This window comes from Sapajus apella, unplaced genomic scaffold (genome assembly GCF_009761245.1).
Source record: "Sapajus apella isolate SASKATOON/1434 unplaced genomic scaffold, GSC_monkey_1.0 scaffold1397, whole genome shotgun sequence".
Lineage (NCBI taxonomy): Eukaryota > Metazoa > Chordata > Mammalia > Primates > Cebidae > Sapajus > Sapajus apella.
The window spans coordinates 1-10,207 of record NW_022438323.1 but is presented as its reverse complement, the minus strand read 5'-3'; the positions used below and the strand labels follow the sequence as shown (position 1 = coordinate 10,207).

The 10,207-nt window shown below is 34.8% G+C and overlaps 1 protein-coding gene across 1 annotated transcript; it reads left to right on the top strand.

The window, feature by feature from the left end:
* Window positions 1–6,696: 6,696 nt before the first annotated feature.
* Window positions 6,697–9,564, top strand: LOC116546788 (neuromedin-K receptor). The gene is made up of 2 exons (XM_032272953.1): window positions 6,697–6,940; window positions 8,448–9,564. The coding sequence occupies exons 1-2, from the start codon at window positions 6,723–6,725 to the stop codon at window positions 8,758–8,760; spliced, it is 531 nt and encodes a 176-aa protein (XP_032128844.1). The 5' UTR covers window positions 6,697–6,722; the 3' UTR covers window positions 8,761–9,564.
* Window positions 9,565–10,207: the final 643 nt, after the last annotated feature.

Sequence of the window (10,207 nt, the reverse complement as noted above, 5' to 3'; positions counted from 1 at the left end):
CTTATTTATATTGTCATCTAATTGAGATATGGGTGAGACTCCAGGTATGATTCACCCTCAAGCAGAATTTATCTACAGCTTTGAACCTGTGAAACCAGAAAAATTACTTGCTTCCAAAATTGAATGGTGGGAAAGTCGTAGAATAGACATTTCTATTACAAAAGAGAGAAATCAGAAAGAGGAAAGGGGTGACAGATCCCAAGCAAATCTGAAATCTAGCAGGACAAATTTCATTATATATTAATGCTAAAAAATCTTTGTTGGCTCAGCCCTGGGCAGCGCTCCAACCACTTGGCACTGAAAGAGGAGACAACCCTATCTCACAGCCTGTGTGCTCTGGGCCCATGTTGGCAGCAGCAAACCTGCCAACCTCTGATTCACCTTTAGGGTCGTTGTTCTTTTTTCTTGAAGGATAATACATGTTTATAGCTGCGTAGCTCTGTTGGCCTGTACTATAGAATCACAGAAGTCTGGCTGCCTTCCTCAACTTCACCCTGTATCTGTCCCCTTCAGTCAAAATCTGGCAGCATTTCTGCTAGTATAATCCCATAATTTTTTCCTGTTTTCTGCAGAGATACTTGATTAGATCCATATGTCACATTTCTATAATCTCTTTATCAAATGATTATCCACCCATACCTTTAGTGTTTGCTCTAGAACATGCTTTCTCATTTTTTACAATATGGATTGGCTAAAAATTTTCCAGATCTTTAAATTCTGATTCTTTTTTGCTTACAAATGTCTTTTCTTTTATATATATATATATATAACATTTTAAGTTCTGGGGTACATGTGCAGATCATGCAGGTTTGTTACATAGGTATACATGTGCCATGGTGGTGGTTTGCTGCATCCATCACCCCATCATCTACATTAGGTATTTCTCCTAATGCTATCCCTCCAATGCTATTCCCCTCAAGCTACCAATGAATTTATTCACAGAATTGGGGAAAAAACCTTAAACTTCATATAGAACAAATGCCTTTTCAATTCATTTCTTTCCTCTAACAATTTGCTAGAAGTAGGAACCAAGACATACCTCCAACACTTTGATTAGAAATTTTCTCAGCTAAATATCCAAGTTTATCACTTAAAAATTTTATTTTCTGCAAAATATTAGAGCACAATTTGGCCAAGTTCTTTGTTGCTTTATAACGATAATTACCTTTTTTTCAGGGTCCAATAACATTTTTTTCATTTACAATTGAGACTTCACGGGAAGCATAATGTTCATATTTCTGTCAATATTCTATTTATGATGATATATCTCAGAGACTATAAAAATCTTTCTCTATTGCTCTTGTTTTTTTTCTTCTGATACCTCATTAAAATTGCCTTTAGTGTTTGTCTTTCTACTAACAGTCTCTTCAAAGAAATCTATGGTTTGTCTTACATCTCAGAATTTTTCCAGCCTGTATCAATTGCCCAGTCTCAGAGCCTCTTTCCCATGTTTAGACATTTGTTACAGTAGCATTTCACCTCTCATTATCAAATTTTGTATTATTTTTCCAGGGCTTCCATAACAAAATACCACAAACTGGGTGACTTTAAAAATAGAAGTTTACTTTCTCACAATTCTGGAAGGTAGAAGTCCAATATCAAAGTGACAGTGGGGTTGGTTTCTTCAAAGACATCTCTCCTTAGCATACAGATGACCATCTTTCTCTCTGTCTTTACATGGTTTTCCCTTTCTGTGTCTATTTCCTTTTTCCTGTGTCTTTTTTGTATAAGGACACCAGTCATATCAAATTGGGGTTCACGCTAATGGCCTAATTTTAACTAAATTCCGTTTTTAAAGGCTCTATCTCTAAATATAGTCACATTTCAAGGTAGTGGGAGTTAGAACTTTGACATATGAATTTTGAAGGGGGCACAATTCAGCCCATAAAAGGACTCTATAAATTTTCATCTCTAACTATCATGCCATAAAATCAATCTTAATTTTTTTTTTTTTTTTTTTTTTGCTTTAATGTGCTTACTTTTCTAATGCCATCAATCGTGTCTTGCTTTCTGTGGTTGCATCTTTTCCTTTGGTTTCAGATCATTATAGGCCTAAAATCTTACAGTGCTCTCAAAGATCAAGTTTACAATGAAAACATAGATTTGCATTAAAGAGAAAATGTGACTAATAAAATGTAAAGAAGTAGAGCACAAGCACAACACAAACATACACACACAAAAATTTTTTCAATAATATATGCACGCAGGTTTTTTCATTTGCTTGGACTTGACATAATTTCTTATAGGCATTGCTCTAGGCAAATGTTAACTGAATGTACATGTTAGTGAGATTTGGCAACAGTGTCCGATTACTTAGATGACACTCACATAAAGTGCCTATATTTTCACCCAATCCTGAAATTACTGGCCAAATTTATCTTCTGAGTCATCCTGAACTCTTTAAAAAGGCATTACTAAGTTCTTATTGTCTCATGTGAGACTGAAGTTCTTTTGTCTTTTAAACTGAAGCACCAAAAGCCAAACCTAAATAGCCTATGAAGCAATACTTTTAATGTTGATACGTTTTATTAATTTTTGAAAACATATTACCCTTGAGTATATTATTTTAGTCTGCTAATTTGTACTTAGAATAACATGGCCTGTAATTTTCACTTAAGGGAAAATAATGTCCATTTGAGAACATTTGTGCAGAGGACAGTTATGAATAAGTGGTAGGGTGTGGTCCATGGGACAATTCTTTGAAACAGATGCTCTGAGGAGACTCTAATCAAAACAAAAAGTTTTGTTTTGTTTTTTGTTGCACCAAGCTGATCATTTTTATTCCAAATATTTAGAAAGAATAAATCCTGTACCAAAGAATATGACTCTTAGAGTTTTCTAAATAGTTGTCAGCATTTTAATTAATTTCCTAGACTAATCTTTGCTTTTACAACCTAAACCTCAAAATCATCCATACTACACTAATTTAATGTGATGGTAATAACAGCTGTAGGCATTTTAGTCTAATCTGTATGGTATACAAAAATCTAAGACCGTTCCCCTTTGATACATGAAGGAAAGGTATCCAAAGTTTATTCTCACTAATATATGACAACATGCAGTTCCATTCTGCCTATGTAGTTAGATTCTTAAGTGCTAAAAATAGGCACTATAACTTTGTAGGAGCTACATTACATGTTCCCACTTTCCTCCTTCATTCTGCTTGTAAGTTTCCAAGGATAATAGGTAACTACACACTTAATAAAATTATTAAGACATGATGAGAGATTTGAACCTTCTCTGTCCCAGATTGTCATTTGCCTAAAAGTCTCTTGAATTTCTGAAAGTTATCAACTGATACTTTTATCTCTTTAACAGTTCATAGCCTGTCTGCGCTCTGCCATTGTTACAGCCATGCAATACAGTGATAACTGCTTATCGCATCTGTACATCTATCATTGCTCAAGCTTGTGCTTCAAAGAGCTCTTTTCTTTGGCATTTCATGAGGAGGGTGATTTCAATTTTGTGACTTCAGCATTTCACAAAGCAAGACCATTGTTTCCACCTAAAAAACTGCTTTTATAGTCACATCAAAACTAGGGTCCAGAGAGTTCACCACCTGAAATAACACTACAAGATTTTTTGAGCAGAGAGTCAAGGTAACAGTATTTTATAGAAATCGTACAGAAAATATATTATAGCAGCTGTTCTACTTTTAAAAATTTCTGTAGGATATTTTAAAACTTTCTTAAAAATTTTAAAATGTGTTTGTAAATCTTTCACAATAAGTCCTCAAGGCCCGCTGTATGTGAGTTAGAAGTTACCTGAAGTCTCTGTCCCATTTTCCACATGCATTTTAATTTTTGCATGTTTTTCTGAACTTTTTGCACTTTGACAATTGAAATTTATCTGAAAGGACTCTGATAGCCTTAGTAGGTCTTACGCAATTGTCGGAAAGCAATTTTGTGCATAGGGAGTTTGTAGTCAGTCTGTAGAAAATGATTCAAATAAAATTTATGTTAACATTCTCATAGATATTTTTCTTGTTCTTAACACTTGCTTAGAATGAAATGTAATGCTTTCATGTGCCCCATAAAAAATAATTACATTACTTTTGGACTCATTCTCTTTTTACATGTGTTTGCCTTGAAAGCAGAAATAGCAGTAAACGCCATGCTCATTTTACATACACATGTTCATTTTAAATGAAAAACAAATGATACCAGGAATTGATGACTGAGTAAAATCTTAGACATTACTTAACTGTCTGTATCTTTCAGCCTCTTTTGTTTTATAGTCACTTTCATTTGTTCATTTAAGAAATTTCTGAGCGCCCTTTATATATGAAATCCAGTCTGGGTGCCTGAAATATACAAAGGAACAAAACAAACAGAAAATACTTGCTCTTTTATATTTCAGCATCAGGAGACACAAAATAAAGAATAAACATAACAAACTGAACATAAAGAGCCAGCTAAGAGGTTCTGAGAGTGCTGGAAGGGCAGATTGCGATTTTAAATCAGTTGGTCAGAATAGCACTCAAAGAAAAAAATGACAATTGTGCAACAGCTTGAAGGAGGTGAGGTACTTAAACCCTGGGAATCATGGTTAGAAGAGTGCTCTAGGTAGAGGAAGGAGCCATGGAGAATAATCTATGGCTGGAGCTTAACTATCCTGTTCAAGAAATAGTAGAATGTTTATTAATTCAACAATGAAATCATCAATAGACCCATTTCATTTAGTCTAATATCCTCTGAGCCTACAGTTAGTAGGCATGTATTGAGTCATTCTAATCTACAATAAACTAGTACATTCTCATAAATAATATTGTAAATTTTATCTGTACATGTTCACACTCCTCAATGCATGCATTTTTATTAAAATTGAACATTTTTTTCATTATATTGTAAACTTGAGAAGAAGGAATTGATTCTCAATCACTATTTTTCTCAATATTATATTCAAACTCAAAAGATATTCAATAGATGTTTTTATCTATAAATAGAGGGTAAAAAGACTTAAGAGTCGGAGTTTTAAAGAAAGACCTTTCTTAGTTACATGAATGACAGTGGTCAAATATTTTGGTTTTTGCCTCAGTTTGCTAATGTGCAATTGAAAGACAATTAATTAATTTTTAAATATGTGAAATGTTGCATAGATGTAAATTAAACTACGTCACTTGTTTTTCACAAGTACATGAATTATGAATAGGAAATTTGAGAAATAAAATGCAGAAATACAAAAGCAGTTCTACAGAAGAAAGCAATGCAATTTGAAGAACCTGGAAAAATCAAAAGATGTTATATGGTATGGCCAGTGATGACATTCTATGAGCTGTTGACCTGGATTTTCAACTCTGATGGCCAATTTCCACCTGCTCAATGCTGGTCACCTGAATGGTACAGTGATTTGGCCCTTAGGGAAGAGATACCTTCCATGTTGATCCATTTCATGCTTTGTCAATTTATAAAATCACGTCTCTCCTGACTAACCCTTGCCAACTTTCATCTGAATCTCTAATTTGCAGTCAAATGACAAGTCCATTTCATAAATGCTGCATTTTTCTAGTTCTGAGGTGCCTCATAGGCCATTTACATCAGAGCTTTCTCTGATTTGTTTTAATCTGACTGCAGGTAAGCTTCAAAATTATTTTGCTTAAAGTATCTTATTTTAAAATTTTTACTATTCCCAAATCCCCAAAAGAGACATGAACATACTTAGCAGATAGATTGTTTCTGAGAAATATCAAATGAGATACTCAGAATATTATTTTTAATACAAAGCTAAGTTGCTCAATGTTTAATATCTTTGATTCTACCTTTCTTATAAACACAGACAGTGGAACAGATTTTATTTCATTTAGAGACACACAAAACATCCTCCATTCAACCTCCTGTTACAAATTGTACATTGCCATTTCTTATTCATCCATTCTGTATATATGTATCTCCAGCTATATACCAGGGACTGTGATAGACGCTGGGAGTAAAAAAGATAAGACATTAGGAATTTTAGGCCTAGTGCAAGAGAAATAAAAGCTGGCATTCTACTTTGATTAGACCTGTCCAGCTTATTATCATTCAGAAGTATAAAATCAAAGGAAATGCCCTATGGTTATAAAAGTCATATAAGCTAATGCATAAAACAGTCACATAAACCAATAACCTACTTGCAAATCTGAAGTCGATATTTTCCTCACATTAATGTGAATATTTACATATAATCACTATTTGGAGAAACCTTCCCCAATATCAGATAATAAGAGAAACCAAATTAATATTCATAAGGTTGCCTAGTGAGCAGGGTATTAAAGAAATCTGAATAATCTTAAACTATAGTCAGGCTAAGAAAAGAGTACTGATGAACAAGCCCAACCCTGGCAGCTTAGTAAACCTCCATAGTGACTTAACAGTCAGTTTCCTGGACATCGTGTCTCCACTACTGTACAATGCAGGCTACACAGCCACATCCCAGCTCCTACCTCTCTCTGCTCTAGGTGCTCTAGGTTTTTCTAAACACTTATTTTCTTCAGGCCAATCAAAATATATTCGTCTGTGTTTGAGTTAGCACTATCCATTGACTTAGATAGGTAGAAATGAATAGTGACATAGCATATTTTCTTGAGATTTATCTTTGGCAACTGTCCCTATATTGCTTCACCATTTTTTAATATATTTACTATTCCCTAGGCATGATGTGTATTTAACTGTATTGGCAGAAAAGCATGGTTTGCAATAACCTATTGTAACTATTACATTTAATGATTATTATATTTGTCAAAAATGACCTTTTTTTCTTTAAAGGTTGTCAAAATGATGATTATTGTCGTCATGACATTTGCCATCTGCTGGCTGCCCTATCATATTTACTTCATTCTCACTGCAATCTATCAACAACTAAATAGATGGAAATACATCCAGCAGGTCTACCTGGCTAGCTTTTGGCTGGCAATGAGCTCAACCATGTATAATCCCATCATCTACTGCTGTCTGAATAAAAGGTAAAAAAAAAAAAATATGAAATGCAAGTTGATTGTCACTCCTGCCTTCACTGGAAACATATAATTTTCCAGTTTCTTGGTTCAAATTCAAAATGCAGAAGGAAGAGAACATTTAAGAATTCACTGAGAGAGGCACAAGGCTTTATTTTTTCAGACCCCCTCCACACACTTTATAAAGCATCCCACCTTAAAAATTACATGACCCAAACAATGTTTTGGGGTTCTAAGTGAATGATTTTTCTATGGGCCAACTTCTTTTTCTGAAACCTCAGAATTTTGCCTACCAAAGAAAAAGAAGTGCCCTCATGATTGAAGGAGAACTGAAAATATGCTAAAATCCTCAAAGAAATGAAGATACTTCCTAGAAATTCTTGAATAATTTCTATAAGATGGAGAGATTATGGCATATGTGAGTGGACTTTATTTAAAAGGATATGTTGTAAATATATAAACTTCAAAGTAGAAGTCTTCATAAAAACAAGAGGAACTCCAATCTTCCTTCCTGCATTGTGAAGTGGGGTGAGTAAGAGAGCATGCAGCCTCTATGGAGATGGCTTATGAAGAAGCCACGGTGGTCAAGGGAAAGATTTTTATAAAGTTAAAAAATTAAAAGTGAGAATATTTATAGTCAGATGTTAAGACTAGAAAAAAAAAAAGGATAAAATGCTTTCCAGATTTAAAAAAAAAAAAACAAAAAAACCTTGGTTGTGTGGTCAGCACATGTAGGGGTAGGGTTAAATTTCATAGGGCTGGTAAGTCCTATACTAAGCCAATATGTCTTGTTTACAGGTAGAAATGGGGCTTTATGTAAGTAACTGCATGAATTAAATCCTTAGCTTTCTTCTCAGTTGGGGCTCTAACACACTGTGACTTAAGTTTCATAAATACTTAATTAACTCTTGCTTTTTGTTTTTCACTAATTGCATAAGCCACATGCCAATTCCCGCCACCCCACAAGGAGTACATCCACTTTTAATCAACTTCATTTAATGATTTACAAACATAAGGATTTTGCACTTTCATACATGATTAGATAAAACTATCAAGAGTAGCAATTAATTCTAACATTAAATGAGAGTTTATAAATGTGTAATCATTTCTGAAAGAAGCTATTTTGAAATATATCATTTTTAAGTGCCTTAACTGGCCAACCTAATTCAATTATATTTACGTAAATATATAAAATTATGTTAGAAAAGCATGCAATTTCCTTAACATCTGGACTACCTGATGCTGTGCGTTTGCTATTGATGACTTCTCACTGACAGGAATGAGATGCTTTTCATTGCTGGGAATCAATGCTTCTCATTAATGGGAAATTAAGATTTAATTCAAACAAGAACTAAAAAACTAACAATACTGTGCCAAAAAGTCTGAGTTTGGCTAAAGAAACAAAACTCAAAAACTGAGTTGTTGTGACTGCCTTACATAGAATTTTCTGTGGCAGCTGAAACACATATCTGCTTGAAAAAATAACTTTTTCTTTCTGTGGCCTGCTTTTCCTTAGATTTCGAGCTGGCTTCAAGAGAGCATTTCGCTGGTGTCCATTCATTGAAGTTTCCAGCTATGATGAGCTAGAGCTCAAGACCACCAGGTTTCATCCAACCCAGCAAAGCAGTATGTACACTGTGACCAGGATGGAGTCCATGACAGTGGTGTTTGACCCCAGCAATGCAGACAACACCAAGTCCAGTCAGAAAAAAAGAGCAACGCCAAGAGACCCAAGCTTCAATGGCTGCTCCCGCCGGAATTCCAAATCTGCCTCCACCACTTCAAGTTTCATAAGCTCACCCTATACCTCTGTGGATGAATATTCTTAATTCCATTTCCTGAGGTGAAAGATGAGGCCATCATCATGCCAGCCTAGGACCCCATTCTCCTATTTATTAGTCCTGTCCTATATACTCTCTAGAAACAGAAGGCAATTTTTGGCAGCTATAGTCAAACTGAGAAAGGCAGGATATAAAGGTGACAAAGACACTAATACAATCTTAGTTTTCACACAAAATAAAATGGGCTTTAAATTTACTATTTAAAAACTCTAAATTATTATATGGAACAAACAAAAATATGTCTGAAAAATACTTATGAACTCTCCAGTCTATCTCATTTACAAATTGCAATACACATTTGTGACATTAAAATAACATATAGCTTTTCCAAGAGATTAAAGATCATTTAAAATGTAATATTGTAAATTAAGGAAAACAAAATCTATATAAAATGGACTTTTTGCCTAGAGAAATAAGGTGGGAGAAAAAAAGGTAAACGACTCATTTTCCCACTACAGTAATGGAAAATTAACCTCAAGAAGTAGGAACTGAAAATCTTTGCTAAAGAAAACTCATTTTGTAGAATGTAAAAGTTTAAGGATTTAAAGATTTCTTACATGGCATTGAACTGAAAAGAAAATCTAATTAAATCATTAGACAAATGTACATGTCATTCTCTTGATAATTTTTTCTGAGAAAGTAAAATTTGTAAAAATTATATACTTTTGACCATTACATAGTTTTAAATGCCAAGCTAAAAAGTAGTCAAAGTTAGGACCTTAAAAAATATAAAGGGCCGGGCGCGGTGGCTCATGCCTGTAATCCCAGCACTTTGGGAGGCCAAGGCGGGTGGATCACGAGGTCAAGAGATCAAGACCATCCTGGCCAACACGGTGAAACCCCATCTCTACTAAAAATACAAAAAAATTAGCCAGGCTTGGTGGCACACGCCTGTCTGTGGTCCCAGCTACTTGGGAGGCTGAAGCGGAAGAATCGCTTGAACCCAGGAGGCGGAGGTTGCAGTGAGTCAAGATTGGGCCACTGCACTCCAGCCTGAGTGACAGAGTGAGACTCTGACTCTGGAAAAAAAAACAACAACAAACTAATATACAATTTTTTTTAAGTGTTAGGGTGTTTTGCATAACCAGCATAATCATGCCATTACTATACAATTGGTGCCACTATTAACTAAGTGAACATGATGGAACATGGCAAGGTGATTTTAAAGTTATGTGAGACCAGGTGTCTTCACACCTATAATCCCAGCACTTTGAAAGGCCAAGGCAGGAGGATCACTTGAGCCCAGGAGTTCAAGGCCAGCCTGGGCAACATAACAAGATCCTCTTCAAAATATTTTTTAAAAATTCAGCTAGCCATGGTGTAGTTCGAGCTACTTGGGAGGCTGAGGCAGGAGGATCACTTGAGCAAAGGAGTTCAAGATTACAGTAAGCTATGATCACAACACTGCACTCCAGCCTTCCTGACAAAGCAAGAT

Bases quoted from the DNA above. Each gene is read 5' to 3' on its own strand.
- LOC116546788 (XM_032272953.1), top strand. From the start codon at position 6,723: ATGACCTTTTTTTCTTTAAAGGTTGTCAAAATGATGATTATTGTCGTC. The intron at 6,941-8,447 runs GTAAAAAAAAAA...GCTTTTCCTTAG, and splicing joins TACTGCTGTCTGAATAAAAG to ATTTCGAGCTGGCTTCAAGA.